Raw genomic sequence first — 27,580 nt, 5'->3', positions numbered from 1 at the left:
AGGAGGAGGAGGTGAAGAAGAGGCAGATGATGTCAGACGTCTCGGCATTTTCACTTCTAATGGCTGCAGCCGTCAGCAGAGACAGACAGAGAAGAAAGTTTTGATGAATCTGGCTCCTAATCGACGACACTTTCACAAAAAGGGCGTCTCATTTAAATTTGTAAAAACGGTGGTATTTTTTACATTCACATCCAGATGAAAAGTTCATTAAAGAGAATAAATATTTCATTAGATGATAAATAAAACAAAGGGAATTTTTTTGGCCTCGCTCAGCAGAAAATTCCTTTGAAAGATTAATTAATACATGTAAATTATGCAAATTATGCCCATGCAAATATTTTATGAAGACAATTAAGGGAGCCATTAATTACAGTCTTTTTTGCTTCACTGACATTCATTCATTTAATTTTTAATTTCACTTTAACTGTTTTGATGTTTAATCTTGCAACAAAAAGAACTTTATCTCTGCTGCACGGGGTCGCGTTAGCAACACGCCAAGTGCCGGGGAGCCAGGCAGGGACGGGGGCAGATGCTGAGTGGGGAAGGTATTTGCACACGCACCAGGCAGGAAGCGACAAGGTGGGGTTCCAGTAAAGCTGAGAAAAGAGCCGCGATGTTCCCCCACTTGGACCTGATTCAAAACACACTGCAAAAGCAATTAATAAACACAGACTGTTAATATCGCAGAATTAGAGAAGTGTGACAAAAGACAAATAGAAATAATTAGTTCTCTAAAATTATGCCCTCATTATTTATTTCTTTTTTTTTTCCTCTACCCTCGCCTGCCTGAGTTTGGAGTTGAGAATATAACCACACATTTCTCTTGGCTTTCATGCGAGTGATAGGCTTTTTTTTTCCCTCCCCTCTCTGCCTCCTTCTGCTTGTGTAATTTATCAACATCATTTTTTTGCCATTTGAGGTTAATTATACAGCGAGGCTTGCGGTGCAGAGCAGAGGAGACATGGGTGGCAGACAAATGCTTCTCTAATTGAACAAAAACACAAAAGTGCAGCACGTTTTCCTCGTTTTCTCCCCTCATGTTGCTTTTCCAGGCAGTGATCAAAGTGAGCGGAAACCATTTTTTTCCGCACGAGAATTGACAGAAAACAAGAGGAACTTTAATGTAATTGCACACATTTAGCTCAGGTGGTGTAGAACCAGCGTCAGTGTCGATGTCACTTTTTTTTTAAAGACAAAATTAATTCAAAGATTGTTTTTTCCCCATAACAACACAATACATTGTGTCATGTTAAATATCAAACCACAAGGTTACAGACAGTAGAAATACTACAAGAAACACGTACGAGAGTTACTCTCTTTCTTATACAATCTCAAATTCCAGACACATTGGTACACTTTCTATAAAATGAAAAAAATATTTTGAAAACTGTTATTTAATAATTTGCAGAAACACATTCACATCATGTCCTTTGAAGTTTTAGCCGTTTGCTGTTTAAAAACTTCTGCTCCTTGGCAATCTGTGGGCAGCGTTGTCTGATTTTTCTTTTTATTCACCAGACATATTCAATAGGACACAGATCTGGACCGCAGGCAGGTCAGTAAAGCATGAGCACTCAATGTCTACAGAAGAATAACGTTTGGCTTGTCCCTTTATCAGTTGTCTGTGATCAAAACCATTTCTGCCCTTTCTGACCCACCCCTAAATACTGGGGATTAGGTGGAATGGAGCCTACACCCTAGCATAGGGGTGGCAAACATTTTGGCTCGCGGGCCAACATGAGGTTCAAAGTTTGAGCGGCAGCCGACCAGTATTGGTTGGATGGAGAATGCTGGGCGAAATTATATAAATTAAATGTACAAAATCAATAAACCTAAAGTTTTAAAGAAAATTTGGCACATTTGATGTATGCCGCCATCTAGTGACATCAACTGAAATCACAGTTGACTTGTTGTAATGCATGGAACAGAAGGCTTGACATCAATCTTTATTATACCTTGGACCAGTGTTAAACAAGCTGGATTAGAAAGCCCACACGGCCATATCTGGCCCACGGACCATAGTTTGCTCGAGTTTGTACACTCCATGTCTACAGAGCCATGGTTTTGTACATGGGGCAGAAGGATGCCTGATGTCGTCCTGCAGGAATAAATGCAGAGTTTCTTGTTAAGGACGTCATCTTGACAGAAACATATGTCTCTCCAAAACTCCAGTACAACTGTGCATCAGTGCTACCTGCGTCTACTGGCAGATTTATGACGTGCCATGGATACTGATGCATCACAGATGCTGAGTCGTGCACCTTTTGTTCAAAACAGTCTGGTTGTTTTTTCTTTATCCAAAGTTATTTTGTCTCAAAACCAAAAAGTATTTTTTCAACTTTCTCTCTCTTTTTTGCAGTTTACTGCAACAACCAACTACATACAGTAGTATAGACGTCATTGAGAATTGAGTATAATTTACCAAAAGAGTATCAGTATAAGAGAGTACTACATTATTGTTTTACAAAGCCTGGTTCTCCTGTCACTTCAGTATGAAACCCAGCAGAAGTAACTCGGCCCAGTTCTCCAGAACAGGGCCGTCGTCCCTGACGTCCTCCGCCGCTAATGTCATGTCCAACAACTTGTGCTGCTAAATGTCTTTGTGTGCGCTCATCCTTCAACCTTAAATAATTGAAGGCCTCACAGCCATGGAGAAGTGTGCTTCATAAAGGCATTACTGTTGCAGAGGAAATGTGAAGGTAATAAATGTCAAACGCGCTCCTCGACTTCATCCTAACGGATGCTTTTACCACTCAGCTGAGCTGAGCTGAGCTCGTCGCTGCTGCTCCACGCTCGCTCCGGCAAACACCTACTGTATACGAGACCGCGTGCTTTCTGTTTTTCCCTGCAACTTTTGCTACAAATGAGCAAATCCAGTTAGATGGGAGGTGTCTGGAGATAAATGTAGCAGAGGAACGTCTGCCATCTCCAATCAACACCATTTCCACGCCAGGAACGATGTCACTCTGAGAGCAGCGTGCATCATGAGCGCAGTAATACGATCAAACAGGCGTATCAGTGGAGACGTCTTCAACATGTGCAGCACACACACACACACACAGCAGTGCCGTACAGTGGCTGTGTGGATACAGTATCACGGCTGCTTTAATGCACAGTGTGTACAGTAGAGTGGCTGATTAAATATGCATGTAACTGGGTGATTATATATGTGTTTATATGTCCTGACTGGAGAGGAACAGGAGATCTGAAACACAGAACCTGAGGAGAACGTTTAGCTTTTCAATTTGAACTCATAAGATTATGAACACAGCCAGAGGAAAATTATGATCCAATAGTCAAAACATTATTTATTTATCTTTTTTACTTACCTATATTTATTTTATTTACATTACCTTTGGGTGGACTGTTTGTTGGCAATTTTTGTTAGTCTTTTGTGAACACAGCCTGTACGGTAGTTTCTATTCTAGCCTCCTGGAGGGGCTAAAAATATACCTTTGTATTTAACTATTTTATACAGGGCGTCTGTTCTGTTCCTGACGTTACTTGATTTTCGCCTTAAGTCGAATGTTTCCCTTTTCGATACCTGTGATCGTCCACTGACCGTACCAATTGTGGGTCACTTTTTTTGACCCTGGTATGGCCCACCATTACCTATTGAGTGCTGTAGAGGGCTGCCTCTCCCCTTGTGTCCCAATGACTGGGCTGAGAGCCACATGTTGGGTCACAGGAGACAGTTGTTTATATTTTCACCTTATTTAACTGGGAAATAAATAAATACAACTTATTAACAACAAATCAGGAAAAAGGTTCTTCACTTTAACAACATACAGTCCTAGTGACCATTTGTGCATTGATTTAATTACTTAAACAGAACAGTTCTAAATTATATTATTAATGAGGTCAGTATTTTTAATTACTTCAGTCAGATTTGGAAAACACTCTCTAAAACTATCTGATGGTGGCGCCGGCTTAGATTCAGTCAAAAAAGAAGGTTTAATTAAATTACTTTCATGTGAATTTTCTTTAAAAGACAGAAACTTAAATGCAGATATTATTTAATCTCATTTGTCACGGTTACTATCTTCATCTTCGACTCAAATTGGTTCGCTTAAAAATACAGCTGAGATCGAAACGCTGCGGGGCGAAATTTAGTGTTTCTTGAACTCATAGTTTGCTTCAATTTTCAACTAATACTGTGTGTGTTTTTGTGTGTGTGTTGCAGATGGAAGACTGTTCCTGAAAACTGCAGTGATGTACTGATGAGGCCATGAGAAGATCCAGGAGACAGTGGAAGTAAAAAGTTACACAAAACAAAACTAAAAAAACACGGTTTAAAAAATAAGAGAAAAAGAAAAGCAAGAAAAGTCTTGAAAATTCTCCAAAGCTCTGATCCAGTCTGATAAAAAAAGTGGAAAAAAAGCTGTTTTCACCAGGAGAAGGTTGAGTCTGAATGTAGGATAAAAGAAGTCTCTCGTTTTTAATCCCAGCGGCCGATGTGAGGGAATTAGCAGGTGTTTGGGCCGACGTGAAGGCTAAACATATATATATATATATATATATATATATATTGAGCACAGTTAAAAAAAAATGTACCCGTGGTACAATGTTGGTAATAAGTCATAAACAAATGAATAAATCCACAGCACTGAAGATTTTTTATACTGTATCTCTGCCAGCGAGAAAGCTTCAAAAAAAAAAGAAAATTGACTGAAGTTTTTCTTTGTTTTTTTTTTTGTATTTCAAATTGAATTCAAAAGTCTCAAAATGACCCGTGGGGACGATGAAGGTCATGATGACAAAAAAATAATAATGTGAATCTCATGAAAAGAGAAGAGGATGTTGGGTTTTAATGTCTTTTCTAAATTAGATGACAAATACAATCAAGTTTCCTTTTTACCATTGTTGTATATATATATGATGAAGATCGGACAATTGCGATAGGAATCCAGCCCCCTAGTGGATCAGTGAGGTATGTGTATATAATGTTCAAAAAGGTATTGTGTATGCAGTAGAGCTATTAGGCAAACAATACCACCCGTTTATATAAATCTCCACTTTTGTTTCCTTCTCTTTCTGAGCCATCATCCTTTTTCCTATAGCTGCCATTTTTGGTGAGAAAGCATGCAGGCATGTAAATGTTTGTCCTGGAATTATGATATTTAATAAAAATCCTATATTGTGCTGAACAAATACTAGGGTTGACGTCACTCCAGAGCCCAGGTTGATTTTTTTTTCTTTTTGGAAAAACAAAATATAACTCTTGATGATACATTTCACTTTCAAAAATGAAGACCTTTTTTTCCTGTCAATAGTACTGTAATCTTTGTAACAGAGGTTCATATTTCTTGGAATTTTACTGTACATTTGTCATGAGACACTCGTTAAAAAAACAAGAAGGAAAAAAAAAAGAAATCAGCACCTCAATACTGTTTTTAAAAAAAGACAAAAAAAAAAATCACCTATCATACCCTGACTAATTAATGAAGAACACTGGGAAACAATCAGCTGTGACACGCACACATTAGGGATGTGCACCTCGTTAACAGTGTTGATAGAAAGTTTACACACCTCTGTGGAAGTGCTAGGTATTTTTGAGTGAAATAGCGCCACCAAGCTGTTAAGTATTAGAACTTTAATGGCAGAAATATCGAACTCAACCACCAGCAGGTTTCTCAGTGGGGGTGGTATTTATTTTGTTTTGAGCCCAGTATACAGTCGGCCTCAGTACTGAGTACTGTGGCTCCATGTAACTGGGTATGTTGGACCAACTGGACAGAGGCTACTGTTAAAGGTCAGGGAAATCAGTCCCATAGAATGAACCAATCACCAATGAGCTTAACAGTGACTACAGTGTTTTCATGGTGATGTGTTGATTTAACCCACCCATAGACAGGCGGCAACACTGCTGTTTGAATCAACAATCCTCTACTCACTCAACCTCTGGGCCACAGGATGTCCGCTAACACTGCGTTGCTAACCAAACCCATTGGAATAAAAAGATAAGAAAAACGCTTATATCGCGTTGCTTGATCATTTTTAGATATCTGCCTCATTGAGACCTGTCAGTCGGTCACATAGTAAATAAGCTACAGATAGTCTTACCAGAGAGTCCCTCCTTGTGGCTAACGTTAGCCCGGTGGTTCTCATTTTAATTTCTGTCATGCCCCTTGTCCTTTAGGGGACAGACATATTTTCACGCCCCCCGGTCCGTCCGACCCACACCCCTGTGAATTGAAATACTATTGAAAACCTAATAACGTATGTTTTTATCTGTACAAACAACTGTATGAGTTGCTGCCACCTAGTGACTGGAGGCTTGTTATCGTTCAAGCATTACAGCAGTGGTACACTGATGTCCAGGGTTCCATATTCCATTGGAAGCCCCTCCGCCCCCCCGGCACCTCACCGTGCCCACCCTGGGTGGTCCGCCCCACTATAGCAGCACTGCGTTAGCCCATGCTGCAGTGTTGGCGTCCACACACGGTGATTTCCTCCATCGTTTGCAAACGTCTGTATAATACTTTCACTTCCTTCTAATGACTGAAAAGCTTCAGCTTCAGGTTAAGAATCACACTACCACCAGTCACTACACTAGATCACATGGTCTTTGTTGTGGGCTAAGTTTCGTGGCACAAACTTCTCAATCCAAACTTTAGTGTTCAGTATTTCCTGCCTAATTGGATATTTGTTGGTTTTTAATCAAATTTAGAAAACAAAGCACACGTTAATCACTTGGTGTTGTTATTCCACACTGGAAAAGGAGTGTTTATGGGGTGTGTAAACTTTGTGTTTTCCCAGACACTGTGTTTTCTGCTCTAATCTCTTTGGACATTTTTATATAGTGTGTCACGATGGCCTGATGAGTAGAAGGAGAAGAAGAAGAACTCACGAGAAGTCTGATTTGTCTTCTTACTTTGCCTGAAGGTTTGAATTTCAGTGCTGTGTATATTCTCTCAGAACATACGCTGATGTCAGTCTTTTTACCTAGCAACCAGTTTCTGTGTTACAATCAGGAGGTGGAGGAGGAGATGATGGAGGTGGAAGAGGGGTGTGTCATGTTTCACGATGTGTTTGTTCATTTTCGTTCTCTATGGAGGTGTCTAGGTCTGTCGTCACTGATAACTTATATAGCTTCTTGAAATCATCTCTTCATTGTATTTCAAATTCAAATAAAGTTAACATGTTGATGATAAGATGAGAACTCACTGGTTTTGATTTGACGCCTCGTACGTTGAGCGGACGAGCGAACGAGCGAACGGGAAGGTCACGGTCACCTGGCTCGTGTTCTTGAAGGAGTTGGTTGAACTCATTTATCTGCGTTTTGCAGGACCTGTAAACACACCGCAGGTGAAAAAATGAACAGCAGAAAGAGAAAATGTGTGTGAGAGTGTGTGTATGTCAGTCAGTGACCAGAGTGTTTTCCATGTTTCTCCTGTCCTTCTTTGTGTAAATTTGACTGTAGCATGTTTTATTTATGTGCGCGACACATATCCAAAGACTGGCTTGGGGGAAATTGTGGCACTTGGAAATATTTTCTGTGGACGCTCACTTCTTTTTTTGTTGTTGTTGTTTGTGTTGTGTGTAAAACATTTAAGGGACTTTTTCTTCATACTAAAATATGTTTGAAGGGTAATTTCAGTAGTTTGGTTTTACCTGGCTAACCTGTAGTTGTCAAACTAGGTGGGATATTATTCGTCAAATTATTTGTGAAGTAACCATCAAAAAATTCATATCTTAGTGTTATGTTTTAATTATAGATCTCTTAATTTTGAGCTAATTTTTAGCACTTCTGGATTGCCCTTATCAGTTTTGTCTTTGTGTGTTTGTCTAACTGTAGCATTTGTTCTCTTCTTTGATCATTGTTCATTTTAGTGTAAATTTTTTTCTATTCTTTGCCTGAATTTGTGGCCATTTTTTGCTTTCCTTTTGCTATTTCTTGGCTAATTTGTGACTAAACGTCAGCAGCTTTAAAGCTGTCCGTTCTCGTCAGGTGCTGTAATGGGCTCAACATTTGTTTTCATTTGATTTATTTTGGTGAATGCTAATACATACAGCAATATCCACAGGAGTTTGAAATCAGACTTTTGTCTAAAATCTTATCTGGTTTGAAGAAAATGTTGCTCTTTTTTTAAACTTTGTCTCTCGTTTTTCTTATGATGCTGTTTACCCGGTGGCACCAAGTCCTTGTCTCCTCCTCTGGTGTAGTAACGATTTGTCCTCGCTGTTTGTTGAGTGACATTATTCAAAGACACAGTAGTTTATCCACAGGGATTATTATTTCAGGAGCGTCTCTAACAGGTACACAGCTCCTGAAACACACATCGGTATAAAATATGAAATCGACATTGAAAGACAAATTTCTCCAGTAAGCAATTCTGGGAGAAAATGTGTTGACACAGCACGCTGGGCCTGCTCCCATTTTGCATGCTTTTTTTAAAGGCAGGGCCATAAAGCAGCAGCAACACACAGATGAATAATAGACAGATTGCTGCATAATTCAATGATGCATTGTAAAAATTCAAGGACCGGGAGATTTCAAGCTTTCCTTCCGTTTTTTTTATTTGAAAAAGTAGCTTTCTGCCACGATCAGCCTTGAAGGAAGTGGAGTGTATATGACACGGCTGTGAAATCAATCACTGCTCGCTCACAGTTTTTGGAGCTCAGTGAAAAGAAGTACAAAGTTGCTTCAAGAGATATCAAGACGTTGAAATCATCTTATTCAATTTATTAACCAAAAAACACACTGTACATACTTTATATCAGAACATGTATCAATCAAAGTACACAAAATGTAGTAATGTACTGGTTTTTTTTTTATTAAATATATGACTCTAATATATTAAATATATTTGTATAATAACCAGGTAATATGAGAAAACTGATTTGAAGTTAAAAAATAAATGCAGTAAATAAATCAATATCTATATTATTTGAATAATTAATTGAAAAATATGAATTTTACTTTTTTTGGGATTAGGTCAGAGTGTTTGACTAAAACAATCTCACAGAATAAAAAAGTCCTATTAAAATATAATATAACAAGGTGTATCTCTCTATCTTGAGGGATTCAAATATCAAGTCAAAATGTTATATATTCACATTATATTCTCTAAAAAGGGATGAGACGTTACTTTAATTTTCTATGTAGATAATTCTACATAATGACTTGTTTCTTATACTTTTCCCATGTACAAAATAATCTATTCCAATAGAGTGTACTACTGAATATATGTACTGTCACAAAATCCATACTGAAATGTGACATTATTTATATAAATGAATATTTACAGCTTGTGTAAAGCAGATACAATCTGTATTTTGTTGCTGATATAATTTAATCTAATAATTCTCATTGTGTAATTCTAATTTTGACTTGTCAAAACTCTATCAGCATGATATCTATCTGCGGTAGATGTCACACATAGACTTTTTAAATAAACAAATTTCCCGTAATTTACAGAGAAAAACTGACGGCCTGATCTGGGACGGGGCCCCTTATCTTTGACCTCAGTGATTTAATTTTTCTGTGGGTCTCTTGTGTCGCTCTCTTCCCTTCACGGCAGTGGAAGATTCAGTCCATTCGCCGCCAATGAGCTCGTGTGAAGTGAGCAGTTTGCAGCTATTACTCAGATATTCTGTTTATTTCTCCATCTGAAGCCTGCGCTGGCGTCTGAGGGAGGAAGCCCCGCAGCTACATGTTTCATATCACTGCACATTTTGTAATAAATTCAATTCCGCACAAATATGACCATGAGGCACAAAGACTTTAAATACCAAATGTGCATTTTTATATTATGGCTGTGTTGTTGCATTTCACTTTTTCGCTGCGGTGTGGAAAGTGCAAAGCTGATTGCATATTCACAGGGGCGAGAGCACTGTGTGTGTTTGTGTGTGTGTTTGTGTGTGTGTTTCAGAGCAGCGTGAGTTTGTGTGCGTGCTTCAGAGCAGTATGTTTGTGGTAGATGTGAGATGTGTGCTTTATTTCCTCTCTGTTTGATGTGGACATCATCTTCAGAGTGTCGTCCAGATCTGATTATTCCACATGGTCGTGTCTGTCACCTTGTTGCCTGTTTGTGCTCCTTTGACCTTTCATGTTCCACATCTGCTCACTTCCATCTTAAAGGTGCACAGGCTGGGATTTGGCAGCACCTAGTGGTATGGGCACATGATCACCGTTACTGTCTAATTTGTAGGACAGACATGCACGAAGGCCGGCCCAGTCATTAAAGCCACATGGTTAACAGTTTTTTGTGGCCGGCGTCTCATTTCCTAAAATTAACTTTTTATGGCCCCATCATCAAAGTGGAAATTTCACTTTGTAAAATATGTTTCCGGGGTATTTTGGCTCATTCCCAGGGAGATTGTATTTTGGTAGCTTCATTAAAGCTATTATCTCTCACTTTTACTACTGTATGTTACTGGCTCAAGTTTAATTGGCTGAAAAATGCTCAAAATAAGCTCAAAGATTTTTAATCTATTCCTGGATCAACTTGTGGATGTGTTTTGGCTTTACTTTTTATTTCGATCATCTTTAGCTATTTTGTCTTAGCTTTGGTACTACACTGACTGTTTTAAGACTGTTGGCTTAGTTTGGATTTTACTCATTTCTAACAATGGTATATTTAGTTATTTTAGGAATATTTAGGCAACACCACTGTCCACTTTGTTCTGTGGCTAACTTCGCTGTTGCTTCCATGCTAGCTCTTTTGCGACTTGGAAGTTTCAGTTGATTTGTTTGCTAACTGTAATTCTGTTGCTTGGTTTTTTTCATTGCTTTTGTGAGTGATGGAAAACTGGAATTGAGAAAATCTTTTTGCAGTCTTTCAGTCTTATTTATGCTTTGTATTTCTGGGCTAAGGTTGTGTTTTAATTAAGAATGTCAAAAATAATTTGTCAATCGCATTTATTAATTTGTGAAATTAGCTTGATTAAAGTATCCACTAATTCCACCGTCCATTGGTCCAACACACACACTGTGTCATTTCACTAAATATATATGTATATATGTATATATATCTTTAGGTGTGTTCTGCCATGGTGACATTTTTCACATGCTAAGTCATACACAGTGAAGATTAAAAAAGTTTCACAAGCCTCAAATTAGCTTGCGTTAATACTTTGGGTCAAACGCGGTGTTAACCCTGACCCTGCTAATTCCATGTTCATCATCAGGTCCATGCAGGCGCTGGTCATTTAGTCAAAGCAGCCATTTAACATGTCCGCTCATAAGTCAGTGGTGCCCTGAGTCTGTGGAGAGACATTAGGAAGGTGCGGGCTGATAGACGGAGAGATGGGACTAATGTCACCTAATCAGATAGACCATTATGTATTAGCCAAACTACAAAACAGTTTTATCTGACAAGGGCCAGGCCACATTACCTAAATTAACATTTTGCAAGCGTGAACATGGAAGAGCCACGGAGGCGCGGGGAGGGCTGCGGGACCGCGGCCTGCGCTTAGACATTCGGCAGTAATTATTAATTTATGATTGTCTCTGCTCTTAATGAAAATGAAAGCCAGGAAAGAGAACAGGGAGGGATAATGTGGCGTGAAATTGAGTTTCATTTGTACAGGGGCCACCTTTTAACTTTGCGCTTCTTAGGCGGAAATGGAGCCGAGCTGCCCCTCCTCCCTCCGTCTCCGTCTCACTCCCTCTCCAGAGAGTGTATCTCAGGTTTTTATTTTTTATTATCACGCTCTCTATTTTAGTCAAAGCTCGCTCATATCCTCTCATCCTTTTGTCATATTTGGGGCCAACACGCCCTTCAACATCTCCATTACTGCTGTGTGGTTTTTCACAATGGCACCGAGCTCTTTGATGCCTGATAACTGTGTCAACAGGTTTCCCTGAATAGAAATGTCTCCACACTGTGGTGCTTCAATGTCAGCCAGGCCGTCCAGGAGGCTGCAGCTCAGCTTCATGTCAAAGAAACAATAATAGCAGACAGACGGCTCAGTTATTCAACGAACAGACTGATGGTTTCATCTTAAAAAAGTCTTAACATGAGCCCAATCATATTGTCAGGTGAGAAGTCTCTTAAAGCTCATCTTGAAGAAACCTGAAAGTTTTCACGCCTATGTTGTCAAGTTGCAGGTCACAATACAAAGGTTAGGGTAAGAGGCTACATTTCCGGAGTTGCTGAATTCCAGGAGGATCTGACAAAACTCCTGTCTGAGGTGTTTGTAGTTTCTGAGTCATTTCTAAGTGGAATAATAAGTGGAAGAATAATGTCAAATTAAACTAACAAAACACCATCACAACCTCAGTGAATTAACCCTCTTTAGTGACATTGAAAAGCAATGTTTGCAGAATGCTACCAGTTATCATGTAGCATGTAAAGATGAATAACAGTCCAAAACACTGACAGTGGATGGAGGAGGTGTAGAAGACGGAGCAGAAGGGTGAACCAGGTGGAGACCAGTGTCAGGAAACTAGACAAGGGTTCTTTCAGAGGGTAGTGAGACCTGCTATGACATAAAGAAAGTAGAGTGGCCTTAAAACAAGGGTTCCCAATCTCTTCCATTCCAACGACCCTGAAACATCGTTAGCATCAGGCTAGGGACCGCCTTTGGACTGTATCAGATGGACCTCAGAGAAGGTCGTGGATGTTCTGACATGAAGGTGGATGTCTTAACAGCAGAGTAGGAAGAAAAAGACTGAAGTGTGCTGGGGTTGAGAAGCCAAAAGGAGGCACTCTTATATTGGTGACTAATAACAGAGCCCCCTGTTTGCAGGGTTATCAGTGTAATATTGGATTTTTCATCCAGTATGTAAAGTGACTTTGGTTACAGCGACTCACTGGTTGGTTGGTATCAGGTCAATTACAGTTTTACAGTTGTGAGCCAGGGTTGGTTAATTTAGTTTGACCCAGGAGCGCAGAGACACTCCCCCAGATAGATGGATGAGACAGTGACCACGGGCAAGAGGCAGTGGGTGTGTGGGTTTGTGTTATATAGAGTGTGTGAGAGTGTGTGAGCCCCTTGGATTAGTCTTCATTTGGTGTCTCTGTCATCAGGGAGGGGAAGAATGAAGACGTTGGAGAAGGGAAGGAAAACCCACACTCACAGGGTCAGACAAACACACACACACACAAACAAACACACACAGCCTGTGTGCTATTAACCCCCCCACTCCGACCCCATCACCCCACCTCCCTCCGCCCCCTTCAGCTCATCAACTTTATTTTGCAATCTTCCCTCAGAACCATTAGAATACCCTGAAGAAATGACTTTCCAATTAAAGAGGGATCTACAAGGAGGAGTGGGTTTTTTTTTCTTTTTCTTTTTTTCATCTCTGACTCCTCCGGAGTTCTTGATTCCAATAATTTAAATTGGAATTGATTTTTCAATTTGCCCACTGACTGCTACTGACACGGGAACAAATAGATCCACATACGTCTCCGGAATATTCGTGGAAACAACAACGCAACCTGTCTAAATGTGTCTCTCTTTAATAGCAAAGGTGTGGAACATCAGGCAGGACACTGACGTCTGCGGCAGCAGAGGTTGATCCGTCTGCTGCTGACTTTATCTACTGCTACTGGTCTAGTCTTTTTTTATTCATTAATCTTCTTTAGCTTAATCTGAACTACAACCAGAAGAGTTCACAGACACAAACATGAAGAAAACATTGAAAACCCCATTCAGGAACAGCAGCGAAGAAGCAGCAAACAAATATTCTTGCTGTAAGACACTAGTTCCTAAAGTGATGGGCAGACGGATAGATAGATTAGGACATTACTTCTGGGCCTTACTCCACCATTTTAGAAACGCTGATGTAGATCAACGTTATCAAAACCATGCATTGTTTTTTATGTGCATGAGGTTTCCCGCACTTACAGCCATCACTCAGACCAAACATTTTACTGTGCCACAGTGTTTCCACATGTTCTCAGAGCAGAGGAGGAAACAGTAGTCTGTCCCAGTCATGTTTGAAAAAAAATATAGCCATGAACTCTGCAAAAACATCAGTTCCAGCTGCGTTCTAATGAGCATTTATTGCGCCGACACTACGGCGAGCACTTTGCCGAGGCCCTGGCTTCAAAGTCTGGTTGCTGGGATTTTTTTTTTTTTTCTCGGGCTGTTTTACAGATGCGTGTAGAAATCAGAGGCACTTCTTCTGTGGACGAATGGCTCTGTCTTCTGCTCCTGACAGCTGCGCGGGCTTGTTGTTCGCTCTCTCCTGAGTTGTTTTAATAAAGTTGTGCTGCAGGAGTAGTGAGGGAAGATTAATGGACGCACAGGAAGTGTGGCAGTTGTGAGAGGATGCAGGACAGAGCGGGCCAGCAGCCATCTGTTCCCTCTCCTTTACAGCTCTCTTAATGGAGAAGCAAACCAAACAACATGGATCTGAGCCCTGCAGACACACACACACACACACACACACACACCTAAACACAAAACATCACTTTATGTGACAGAGATGAGAGCTAGGCTTTTGTCATTGTATTCCCTTGTTGGAAGTGTGTGTATGTGTGTGTTCCTTTTTTTTTTTCTACCTTTCAGCGAAATAAAGTTGGGTGTGAGCCACGGCTGTGAGATTTAGATGAAAGACACAGCCTGGATGGAACGTGATTAAGAGATATGTTCTTGAGGCAAAACAGGACTTGGCATTTGCTGAGACAAAAACTAATCAAATTAAAGCAAAACACGGCCCATTGTTGTGGAGTGTGTACTGGGCTGGTGTCATGTTTGAAATGAAACACTGTAAAGTAGATACGGGGCTGGCTGTCTGCGCTGCCTAGCCGACAACACGGCGGCGGTTTCACTCAGATTTACACACAGGCACTGACTAATGACGGTTGTGCCCAATGATGCCTAAAGCACTTTATAGAGCTGTCTGGGTGATAAAAAATGTTTACTATGATGGAGCTGAATGCCTCACTGAAGGAGTATTATTGTTTACAAGTTATTGGTTTAGATTAATTCACTCCGCTGAATTGTTAAATTCTTCGTCGAAACTGCGAGCGCGGCCTCCTCCGCTTTCATCCCTCTTCCGTCAGGGAGGAGGATTTGCCTGCGAGGTCCTACTCTTTATTATTAGTCCATAATGAAATCCAAAGTCCAACTGTTTCTCATTTGCTTTACTCTGAATGAACGCAGACCATGTCACGATAAATGACAAGATGCCTCGTCTCCCTCTCCTTCCCAGTGAAGACATCTGTACGACATGATGAAGTTTCCTCTCTGAGTATCAATCCTGTAATTGAGCTCAGGGAGAGGAGACGTGAGGTGCACACAGAGGAAGTGGAGTCTCGCTCTCCTGCATTTCTCCCTCTCTCTCTCTCTCTCTCTTCCTGCCTCCCCCTGCCCTCCACCGTCCCCCCACAAACTACTCCTCTAGTATTCCTCTCCATACCTGCTCTTACATTAGGTTTGTCAGTCAGCTATCTTTAGATGCATCTCAGCTTAAATGAGTGCATTAGCATAAGATGCCACAATGTTGTTTTTTTCCATTGACTGTACAAAAGAAATGGACACAGTCATCAGTAAAGCACCTGATGTGAAAGCCTCCTTTTAGAAGTAACTTTGCATGAATGGAATTCTTTGAGGAAAGTCTCTCCCTCTCACGTGGTATCTGACATCAGTGAAACATTCAGACTTCCATTCATTCATTTTAGGGTTTTTTTTTCAATTGAAGTTGATGAAGTTTAAAGTTACACTGATCACTGACTGTTGCAGAATAGTTATCTTCTGTGTTGCACCTGCCATTGAAGGTTGAAATAACTGAGATTTCCTTTAAAAGGTTAAGAAAGTAACACCAATTCTGATAATAAATAAAAAAATCAATCATGTCATTAACAACCATTATAAAGCTCTAATAGTTTTTGGTGTCACAACAGTATCTAAAAGACAGCTAAGAATTTAGCAACAACTTGGCTAACCAACTAAATAATTCCTAATTCTTTATTTGTCATATGTACCATTTCTTGTCTTCTTGTCCTGTTTTATCTTCAGTTTTCCTCTAAACAACATTTTGAATTTCTATAGTTTTTTTTAATATGTAAACAAAAACATGTGACTCACATCATGCGTATTGATGTTGGCCGTCACGTCAACGTCAGTGATCTACGTTCCCAGATTCACAGTCATTATTTCATCTTCCATCACTTAAAGCTTTACAGGGATGTAGAGGGCGCACTGGAGTCAGTCTTTGTCAGAGTATCCTTTGGACAGTCCCATCCATAACTGTGGTCAATCTAGAGTAAATGATTGACCTAATCTCTAATCCAAACCCAGAGTAGTCTTCATCAGATGCTTCACTTTAGAACATCAGTTTAGAACCAAACGGTTCCATCTATTTCTTACACACAGACTGCAGACATCCCAGAATATGGGGCCTCAGTGGAGAGAGGGAGACACAGGTGCGAGTCTCATAACCGTGTGTCTGCGAGCTCTTTCACAGCGGTTACATCCTGAGTGCGACAGCAGCCTAGAGCTGCCGCGTCTTTACTCATGTTTCTTTATCTGTCTTCTGCTGTCACTTTCTTATTCTGCTCTTAGGACACGGTCTGAGGTGAGACTGGATTAAATATTAACTCATCCTGACACAACTGTCCCACACTGGCCAAGTTGTTCCTCCTTTTACACGACACAATTAAACACCTTCCCTGAGTGAGACGAGCTGCTTCACAGAGTTAAACCAAATCTGAAATTAATCTACAGAGAACCTGTGGAGGCAGTGCAGCCACTTAGCTGAGTAAGAGATTTAGGAAAAGCACAGAGAGAGAGAGAGAGAGGGGCAGAGAGAGAGAGAGGGAGAGATGAGGGCCTTACATTATTTATACGCGCTAATGGCACTGGACTGTGCTCGCAACAGCATCAGCAACAGAACAATCTGCTAAAATAGACGCAGCTGTAATCAAGGCCATACATTTCCTGCCTTTTCCTCCGGTTCTCTGTTAACTGTGGGGTCAATTGGAGTCAGCGTGGCAGCATTTGAATCTCTTGCAGTAGATTATCTCCTTTTAATGGAGACAAAAGACAACCAGAGGAAAGAATTACCCCTGTACAGCTACTGCTGCTGCTGCTGAAAGGGAACACGGGTGGATGTGTGTAGACGCAGAGATATCGTTGTACAACTGCTGTACTGAGTCTTTTCAATTTAAATAACAATAACACTCATTTCTGAACATTTCTCGTTTTTATTAAGGCTGATAATCAGGCCTGTCAAATAATTACCAATGTATTCTGTCAAATAATCACAGGGTAGTCAGGGATGTTATGATTAATCACGATTAATCGTGATTGTGTTTGAACATGATTTGGTTTGAGGATGAGTCAGTAGTCATTCAAGTCTTACCACATCACTTGAACTTGTATAAGTATAAGTAGACAATTCTGTCTTTAATGATTCCAATATAGCAGCAGTTCCCAAATATTTCTGGCCACACCCCCCCCCCTTCCCACCCCCCACTGGGTTGTTGTCCCCCCCCCCCCCCCCCACCACTGTATATTAGTCCTGTATGTATACATTAATGTATATGTATATTAGTCCTGTATGTATACATTCCAAAGGAAATGTTTATTGTGTTCACGTTCCTCATCTCACGCACCCCCTAGTGGCAGCTCGCACCACATTTTCACAATTTCAGTATAGCGTAGGTGTGAGCCCTGGCGGTGACCAAGGTATTACTGTTTGGTGTTTGTTAGTTTCGTCTGTGTGTGGGTGGGCTTTCTCCATGGTCTCCACAGTCCAAAAACACACAGGATCAGTTTAATTCACACTCTCATTGAACTGGCTGAGCTGTTACTGGCCCCCACCTGGTGACTGCTGGGATTGACTGACGCTGGAATGAAATAATTAATACTGTTTTTCCTTTTTCATGAATGTACACATATATTCTGAAGTGTAAGATTAATTTATGGCTACTTCCTTTGTCATTACAAAACCCTGACATTTACAGAGCCGCGTAGACGTTTCATACATGTAGCTACCACAATAGCGCAGCACGTGCTTAACCCAGATTTCTTTCTTCTCCTGCAAGAGGAACCTATTAGTCTCCATGCGCAGCCCTAAAGCAGAGCATCACAGGGGGGAACCCTCTACGCCTCTCCGTGCACACACACATGTGCCTCTCATTTCCTATGGCAGAGCGGGAGTATCCTTCAACATCCTATTGTAAAGTTTACCAGGGGAGAGATTGTGCGTATTAAAGTGCCCAGAGAGGAGCGCTAAATGATGTAAACGCAGGCAGCTGCTTGTTCCTTAACGCCGTACAGTAGACAAAGAGGCCCAGGCGAGGCTGGATGTGTACAGTATCTATACAAGGTTATAGGCTGCCTTTCATCTCCTCCCGCTCTCTAATTGGAACAGTATGAAGACTAATGGTATAGTTAAAGTCAGCCCGAGAAACCAAACAGAGTCATGTTCTGTTTCTGCCGCTGCAGCTTCAAACACATTTGACTGGCAGGCACGTGTGGCCGTGTGTGTGTGTGAGTGTGAGTGTGTGTGTGTGTTTATCGTGTTGCTATAAATGTGCAGTAAATTAGGTTACATGAAAATATTATCGTGTCTACGAAAAAACATTATTGACATTCAGCAGTTCTGTGGTTACACATGATTAATGTCCAAAGTCTAGCATCTTAACTCAACATGTTGCTATTTATGGGATATTTTTTTTATCAGTAGCATGTGTTTAGTAAAAGTTGTGTAAAAGTATCAGCAAGAGAAAGCATGCATTAGCATTAAATTAAAAAAGAAAAACACTACCTTGAAAGTTGGATAAAAATGCCAAGACCAGACAGACAAAATAGCTAGCGAGCTAAACTTTGCATAAAGATCCTATTTTCCTACATAAATCAGCATTCATGGCTAAACGATAGCTGAAGATAATGAGAACAAGGCTAAACGTATGATTTAAGATTGATGATTTAATATACATAAAATTAAAAGTAAGCTATATGGCTTCAAGTTAGCCAAGTTACCGGTAAAGGGAAATGGTTTCTTATAAACAATGAAGGGTTAGGATTTATTGCTATTACAATTTATTACATTTTTAACATTTTTTATTTGATATTTACCCAACAGTAGCATAAACCATGGTCCATATCATGGAAGAGTCATTGTCAAAAATGAAATGTTTTTTTTAGCAGGACAGTCCCAGGGCTGGTTCTGTGTAAATTAAAGTGACGTGCGTTTTTGACTACCCTGCCTGCAGTCTAGATCAGTCTCCAACTGAAAATATGTACACATGTCACAAATTTAAAATGATAAGAGGGTATGACCCAGCGGAGACTGTGTTGAGTGTGTTGCAGAATTCAGTTACCAAATAATTTAGCCTGATCAATAAATAATCATTACAAACTTACAGTTCACAGTCTTTAGAAAAAGTGTTAGCAAATGTTACAATTTATCTGGCAAAGGAGTTTGTGAGAAGCCAAGAGTTAAGAAACTCTTTTAATCACCGGGAAGAACGAGGAGAGTGGCGACAAACTCTCTTCACACAGCAGCAGATGCAACAACAGTGCCTTTGATGATTATTTGATCGTGTAGCGACATGCAAACTCTATTAAGCCGTCTTCAAATATGCAAAAATGATATGATTTTACAATGATTACATATTCACCATCCCAGCTGGCTGGCTGCACGGCTGCGAGCGTCTCCATTTGTCATCGACTATTGTGTCCAATTATATGATTAGCTTTGAACACTCCAGCACTTGGAGAGCTCTCGTGTGTTGTGCTGCGCCGAGCGATTCACAAACAAAGTCATTACAACATGTATTCACACATATCAAATAACAAAACAGATGGCCACTGCGCTCGCCGCCTGATTTGTTTTCCACACGAGTGGGAGGAAAAAAAGGCGCATTTTGTCTGAGCTGTGCTTAATGCTGACTGTTTTTATTCCCCAAGAAGAGCAGCTGGCTGCCGAGCGCCGTTAGATCAGCTCCTATGAAAGACAATCTTGTTTTCATTAATTTCTCTACAACAAAGGCACTTGTTGGGAAGATTTAGAATTACAGCTGCTAAAGCTTCCGGATAATTCATCACAGCGTCTTGACAGGAGACTTAATTGTTTTAAATGCCAGTCGCTGTGAGCAGCGAGGTCTGGTTTGTCTTTGATGTGGAACAGGTGGGACAGATAGATGACCCCGACATGTTTCATCTGAACTCTGACCTCCGCCGCATAAATCCAGCAGTAGAGTCCAGTGTGCGATAAAGCCATCATCTTGAGATGAGCTGCAGCTCAGAGAATTTCAGACACAGGAGTCACTCCTCGTGTTTGACGAATGTTAGCAAAAAAAAAGAAAAGAAAACATCCACGAAGAAAATTAAAGCAGCTCTAAAAAATATTTTTTCTTGTTATATGTGTTCAGTGTCATTTGTGGTACTAAAGCGAGTACTGTGTGGTTTGTGATTGAGGTCTCAAACGTCTCTTTCAGCTAACTATTGAATATTTTGGGCCTAACTTTTAGTTGAGGCTTGTAGATTGTTGTAGCAGTTCTGGCTCTTTCATTGTCTGTTATTATTTCTGTGATTTAGTTAACTCTCGAATTTTTAAGTCTGAGTTGAATTCTTAGTTCTGGCTCCATGTTTGGTGATTTTTGTGTCACAGTGGCATTTTTTTCTCTCAATGTTTGGTATGATTTTGGCAGTATCTCAGCTAATTTTGTTTACATATCATCAGTGTTTGGGGGTTGAAGCTTATATATGATGTCTAATCTTTGGTATTTATGAAAGGCTTAAGCTATTTTTTGTCAGCTCTTTGGCTACTTTGAGATTATTTTTTTACCCTACTTTTTTTGCTATATATTTAGCTAATATGGTCCATATATCAATGTTTTTTTCATTTAATTATCATGCTAATATTTCATGTATTTGGCTGCTACATTTATTTATCAAGCTATATATATATGTATATATTTGTGGTCAACTCCATCCTATTTTTGGACTTACCTTTGGTGTCCTACATTTTGCCTGTGTTCACTGATTTAAAATGCCTAAAAGAGCCTAACGTTTTTAAGGAGTCTATAACTTAGTAGATTCAATGAAATAAGATCAGACATCAAACTAAATCACTTGTTTTGTGCTAAATAAACGAGCTAAAATGTGATTGATTAGAATTGCCTTTTAATTATAGCCTCTACGAAACACATGAGAAAGAGTAGGCCCTGGGGGTATTTCCACAACATTAAATCTTAACTAAATTTCAGAGGACTGAGATTTTACCACTGACTTTTATCAGCTGGAATCTGTCAGTGAAGATGTAAGAGCGTGACAAGAAAACCCCCGGATCTTGAAACGGTTTATTTACAAAAACCTGTTTCCTACAACTGCTCCTGTAAACGTGGTTACACCACAGGCAGTGGCTGCTTTGTGTGTTTAATTGCCGGAGACACTTGGTAGTTACTCAGCTACACACTGACTCACTGTCTAATCCAGTTACCACTCTGCTGGTGTGACACAAGCACTAACTTCATTATTTTAGAAAGTGGCAAACACCAAGACGCTCCTCTGCTGAGATGATGTTTCCAAAACCTACAGAAATGAGTTCTGTTCATTTCAAGACCTAAAATAAATAAAATAAAATAAGATTATACAACTGTGTGTTTGAAGAAGACACATCCAGGAGGTTTAGTGTCCACTCACTGACACTGGAGCAGAAAAAGGTTTTCTCTCCTCGGGTTGAGGCTGCTTTAAATCTAGTAAATAGCCCGGCTGACATCTCCTGAGGATGTTACTGTAAATGCACTTCAAGTGACTGAATCATTTAACATCTAATCAATATCATTCCCATTGCACCATAAACACACTTGAGTCCGGGTTCGAGGAAGCTGTTACAATCGTGGTTAACAACCGCCTGCGCAGCACAAGAGCTGCGACATGGAAGTCAAAGCATCAAATTATTCTTGTTTTTGTTATTTCATTAGTTAAATGTGTAAACTTACATAAAGAATAAAAAGAATACGGATCCAGGAGTCTACAGAAGAGAAAACCAGCATCTATGTAGTAACGCTGAGGTGGAAACATGCAGACTAGCTGTGCCATGCTGCCATCAACTGGTCGATAGAAGTACAGCAGCCTTATTTTGTTCCACAATAAGTGCTGTGCGTTGCAGTCGTGTGTGTTCAGTAGTGTAGTTCTTCAAATATTAAATTTGTTTTTGGTGTGATCAAGACAAATACAGTACAGCAGACTCCGTGGAGGCTCAATATTAGATGATATTTACCAGAGTTCAGCGGAAATTGATAAGAGAGGGTATTTAAGATACTCAGGGGCCGAGTCCTCCATTTAACACACAAACTTGATGTATGTAGAAGCTGTTGTTTGTTTAATGTCCAGGCCAGAACCTTAAGGTCCGATATCTGCAAAATACGGGGATAATTCAGAAATTTGGAAAGACTGTCTAAAGTTTAGCAAAATAGCAGAACATACATTTTAAAAAAGTAAAGTATTACGAATTAGCAATAAGGCAGAAATTGTAAAACTTAATAGAAGTCATCACATAAGTTCCTAACATATAATACCATATCAGATACAATCTACTGAAACATACAGAAACAGGGTTAAGGGGTGAAAGGAAAAGTCAATCAAAGATAGCTTTGAAATAGCTAAAGGTTAGCCCCAGCTAGAGGAATATTACAACACAGAGAAATACAACTCAAAGCCCAAAAGTTCTAGAAGTTTACTTGAAAAACATCTCAAGGTCCAAAAATAGCTCAACGTTGCTTGAGCGTCTTCTTGCGGCCAAAATAAAAACCTGCCGAGGGCCGCATTTGGCCCCAGGGCCTTATTTTGAACGTCCCTGTTATACAGTCAGAAGTGCTGAGAAGAGTTTCAATAATTATACACAATAACAAATGAACCCCTCAGGTACCACAAGCTGTTATTATTACTATTTATTTATTAATTTTTCAGCACTTTTATTTCCACCTGCATTTGTTCCACCTGAGCCGCTGTGCGTGCTGCGTCTGGCAGAACACACACACACACACACACACACACACACAGATAAAGCTTTCTCAGTCTCATGGGTGAGTCAATCAGCTCTGAACACAGATGTTTTTGCCTCAACAGCAGCTCCTCCCATACTGTGAGTGTAAATTACAACATGCAAATTAACTGCAACTTCTCATCCTTTTGATAATAAAGTACATCCACTGATAACATATTGGCTAACATTCTGCCAGGGGCAGAAAAACAGCAACGTTGTTGTGAAAACAGTAATGTTCTAACAACCCTGGGAGAAGCTGCGTTTGTACAAACTGCCGAAAGTCACAGTTCAATCATTTTGTATATTTGACACATTGTGAGACTTGAAGGATTTCCGTTTGGCTAGACTTTAAATAATATGTAAATGAAAAGAATAGCAAGTTTGACATTAGATTATTGATTGTACTCTTTAAGCATTTCGTTTCTCTCTAATTACCAGACGATTTGATTATTTTTACAGTTAAAATACAGTATTTTAAATGTAATATATAACATATTTATTGGAAAGATATTTTATTTCATATTTATTTACCTTTTATGTGATAATCTTATCTCTTTCTGTCATTATTATTCACATGTTTATGAAGTCACAGCATCCAAATTGTATTTTTCTAATTTCACAGTTTTCACCATTAATGATTCGTTCTTTAATGCAAACTATATGTTGACCGAAATATATATATATTTTAGAAACTGTTTCTTCTATCTTATTTATTTATCCATAATATATTAAAATATAATCAGATATTATTATATGAATAAAGACAATATTCAATCTCATGATTATTATACAGTATATCTCTCATGACCAACTGTTTTTACTTCACTTCTTTATTTAAAAAAACAAAACAAATTGTGAGTAATTGTGATTTTTTTATCGTAATTTTGATTTTGTTGACGAAACGTCATAAGTTCCTTATTCATCAACTGAACCAAAAAAGGGAAACTCCACAGTTGCATTTCACAACATGTCATAAAAAGTGATGTAATTCAATCTACTTATTTCCACTAACAAACCATTCAAGAAATGACTCTAATAGGTTTGCAGAAACTGTTGTGCATCAGTCATATTTTTATGTTTTCAATATTTTTTCAACTGAACTTCCAGCCAGTATGTCTAAAAAAACTCTTTTAAAAAAGAGAGAATTATAATTTAATATTACAATGTGTCACTTTGGACATTTGAACACAAGAGGCAGTGTTGGACACAAAGGCAAGAAAATATCATTAATTTTTTTGTTGTATGTACAAAACAGTTCCATAAAGTGCAGGAACATGATTTCCTAGCACAGGGTCCTGAGAATAAGGATTGCACAGTTATACTGTCTTTACACTAGGTGTCTCTTTTGGACATTTTTGACTGCTTCATATCATTGCACTGTTTAAGTTGCTCATTGATCTGATGCTCCCACCTGTGTGTGTGTGTCTGCTCTTCCGTCTCACGCTTCGTAAATAGTTCCTGTACAGGATCACGCTGATCACCCTGTCCTGGAACTGTTTGGAAACAATGTAGTAGAGAACAATGTCCAACACGGTGCTCATGGTCATGAGGAAGGTGGTGAAAACCACGACGGTGTTGTAGCCTCCTTCTTCCACTTTTCCCAGCAGACGAAGAACCAGACACACGTGGAAAGGCACAAAGCAAACCAACATTTGGATGATTAGCGTGATTATAATCCGGATCGACTTCTGCTTCACCTTAGGTTTCAGTTTAGAGGTGCGTCCGTGCATCAGATTATCTACGATGATCACGTAGCAGCCGATCATCAAACAAATGGGCACCAGGAAGAAGAAAACAAGTCGCACAAAGTTGACAGGGTTATCAGATCGCAGGTAGACGATGTCCTGCATCTTGATGCAGGTGGTGAAGTTGGACACTTGGTCCGGGTCGTACCCAAAGAAGAGCACGGGCAAAGTGCTGCCCAAAGTCATTAGCCACACCCCCAAACACGCCACCATGGCCTTGGAGACGTTCCTCAGCTCCTTGCCATGCCTTGGCTGCACTATGGCCATGTATCTGTCGGCGCTGATCAGAGCAAAGAGCCAAAGAGCAATGCAGGGGTAGAAAATAGTGAGGGCGGCAATAATTCGACAGAAGATGTCTCCAAAGGGCCAGTAGTCCAGGTGGTGGTAGACCATCCTGAAGGGAAGAAGCAGGATGAAGGTCAGGTCGACCACAGCTACGTTGATCATGTAGACAGTGACCGACGTCTTCTTCTTGGTGGTCAGGGCGAACACCCACAGAGCTGTCAGGTTGACGATGAATCCAATAACGAAGACAAAGCAGTAGAAGATCAGGCCTGCCATCCGGTACTCCGCCGGACCCTGGTCTGGTCTCAGGGACATGTTGGACATGTTGGAGATGTTCAGGTCCAACGTCATTCTGCAACTGACAGAGACAAAATTAGAAGATTAGCATTCGGAGGACAACATGTTTGTTATCTTTAGCTCTGGTGCTAAATTTAGCTTCATTGCTTTTCTTTGAATGCAACATTTAGTAAATACTCAGCCAAACTTTAAAAATATTTACAAAATAATTTAATTTTTGCAAGCATTTTGTAAACTTTGAATATGTCGATCTTCTTTGATAGCTAGTTTTTAGCTGTCTTCCCTGTCACTGTTTATTAGCTACCGTATTTTCTGGACTATAATTCGCTTCGGAGTATAAGTCACACCACACAGCTAGAGTGCCCTCTAGTGGCTGTGAGTATGAAAATAAAGAACATTACGTAGTAAGAATTTATGGGATTAAACTCTTACCAACAGATAGCGAAAACTACCAGCTTCATTTTAGCAATTGTTGGCTAACTCTATTTTTGGTTATTTCAAGTTTAAACCTAGAAACCAAATTGTTTTTGTTTTTTATAATATTCTTTAATGTGTAAAGTTTACTCTTTTATAGTTTCTTTTATACCTAGAGTCAAAACTGTGAAGGAAACAAAAACTGCAATGTTAAAATGAACCTCCTCCCACACACAGTGTCTCATCAGTAAGTGGGATATTACAATACGACAAGATTCCACTTAACATAGAAGTGAGACTGTTTTTCCTATGATGAGCTACAGTATGTGTATGCCTGTGGTGTGTGTTAGAGAGAGAGGGGGAGAGAGAGAGAAACCACTTTTCAGAGAGAGAGGGGGAGAGAGAGAGAAATCACTTTTCCTTTCTGCCTGTTTTTTTCTCTCTACTGTACCTGTTGTGCTTCACATTAACAGAATATACAGTATTTATAAAAAGAACAACTGTGATGGATGAGAAAAGAGATACAACACTTACAATACAAAGATTAAAATAAGCACTGGGATTGAAATTAATTCAACACAGAGAACCAGTGTGTTTGATATGAACAGCTATAAACATGACAGCAAAAATAACTTTTCCCCTCTCTGTCGCTCTCTCTCTGTCTTCTTGTCTCTCTTCATCTTAAAGGTCAAATACTCATGCAGTACTTTTCCGTCTGAGCTATTAAAAAAAGGTCTTCACTTACCTGGAAATCAAACCAACATCATGTCAGATTGTTAACCCACAGCTTTGTGAAGCGGGACAGTAAATCATGTCTGCGTTTTGCTTCAACGGTCCAAGCAGGGAAGTGAGTTCTTTGCTTCTAAAGCAGTGTGATGGAGAATTTTGACGTGTGTGTGAAAAAGCCCCCAACACACTCACACTTCCTGTGTTGATTGTAGACAGAGTTTCAGTACAGTTTTAGATGCACATACTGAAAGTAAGCAGGGTTGGGGTTAGACAGTAAGAACTGAAATTACACAGACACACTTCCTGATACTTTGGATGTAGATTTCAAGTGTGTTTAGTCTGTATTTTGATTTGTCATAATTCTAAAGAAGACATTAACAAACAACCGTTGAGCAACATAAAGAAAGTTGATTTGTCATAATTCTAAAGAAGACAACCGTTGAGCAACATAAAGAAATTAACTGTGTCTGAAAGTTGGACACTGCCAAAGTAAAGAGAGTGAAGTTCCAGGTAAATCTCTGAGTTTTAAAACATCCTCATTAATCTCCTCACAGTGAAAATGGCTTTAATTTGACCTGAGAATTCTAAGACCAAAGTCCAAGTTATGCACATATTTCTGATTTTAATACCAGATTAATTAAAAAGTTACATTTTCTGACTTTTCTCTCTAATCCCAGTCTCCTTTGAGAAGATTATAAAAATGAAACACAGGACTCTGGGGAGGAGGGAAGTGAAAGCGGTCACTTTGTGGCCCATATCGTCTGCCGTACTTTTTACAGTTTCCACGTACGTAGCTGCAACACAAAAGAACTGCAGCTCTTTCCACCGTCTGCAATTACACCCCCTTAAAGAAAATGATGTGCCATTAGAAGTGGGAGTGTGTTTGGCAGGCAGAGAGATGGCAGATTTAGGGCGAGTTATTGATTGGAAAAGTGGGGTCTGTCACAGCACATTAGTTCTCAGGGGAGTAATCCACAGCAGGTTGCTGTGAGAAGCATCTGCTGCTGGAGAGAAGTAATTAAAAACAGGATGTTGAGGCAGTTGCCATATAAACAGGAAATAAGATGCTGGTAATAGACACTTCACGCTGATGCTGTGCGATGTGTGAGTGTGTGTGTGCCTGAGCGTGTGTGTTTGTCTTTCTTTAACACCACCACGTCGTCTTAATGGATGCAAAGCGCATACCTCAGGGGAACCGCTCAAGGGCAGT

At 39.8% G+C, this 27,580-nt stretch overlaps 2 protein-coding genes across 19 annotated transcripts in view; one reads left to right on the top strand and one right to left on the bottom strand.

The window, feature by feature from the left end:
• dachd (dachshund d) overlaps nucleotides 1–7,154 on the top strand; it is a 182,601-nt gene extending 175,447 nt beyond the window's left edge. For 8 of the 17 annotated variants that reach the window (XR_001761271.2, XR_003052201.1, XM_017039797.2 and 5 more), the window contains 2 exons: nucleotides 1,519–1,555; nucleotides 4,184–7,154. Coding sequence is in view for 13 of the 17 variants with exons in the window: in XM_017039797.2 (XP_016895286.1) it covers nucleotides 1,519–1,555; nucleotides 4,184–4,232 (86 nt within the window). In the remaining 4 variants the exon portion in view is untranslated. The other 9 variants (XR_001761270.2, XR_003052200.1, XM_017039798.2 and 6 more) reach the window with 2 other exon arrangements.
• A 15,423-nt stretch (nucleotides 7,155–22,577) lies between these two features.
• Nucleotides 22,578–26,542, bottom strand: gpr18 (G protein-coupled receptor 18). 2 transcript variants are annotated; one of them, XM_008328381.3, is made up of 2 exons: nucleotides 26,387–26,542; nucleotides 22,578–25,288 (listed from the first exon to the last, which is right to left on the bottom strand). In XM_008328381.3, exon 2 carries the CDS (start codon nucleotides 25,279–25,281, stop codon nucleotides 24,265–24,267), a length of 1,017 nt encoding a protein of 338 aa, XP_008326603.1. In that variant the 5' UTR covers nucleotides 25,282–25,288; nucleotides 26,387–26,542; the 3' UTR covers nucleotides 22,578–24,264. The 2 variants fall into 2 exon arrangements, with proteins under 2 accessions (XP_008326603.1, XP_016895298.1); XM_017039809.2 differs by having other exon boundaries at nucleotides 22,578–25,282; nucleotides 26,387–26,524.
• Nucleotides 26,543–27,580: the final 1,038 nt, after the last annotated feature.

The sequence above is a fragment of the Cynoglossus semilaevis genome, chromosome 16, assembly GCF_000523025.1.
Source record: "Cynoglossus semilaevis isolate Cse_v1.0 chromosome 16, Cse_v1.0, whole genome shotgun sequence".
Taxonomy (NCBI): domain Eukaryota; kingdom Metazoa; phylum Chordata; class Actinopteri; order Pleuronectiformes; family Cynoglossidae; genus Cynoglossus; species Cynoglossus semilaevis.
This window is presented reverse-complemented; position numbering and strand designations above follow the sequence as displayed.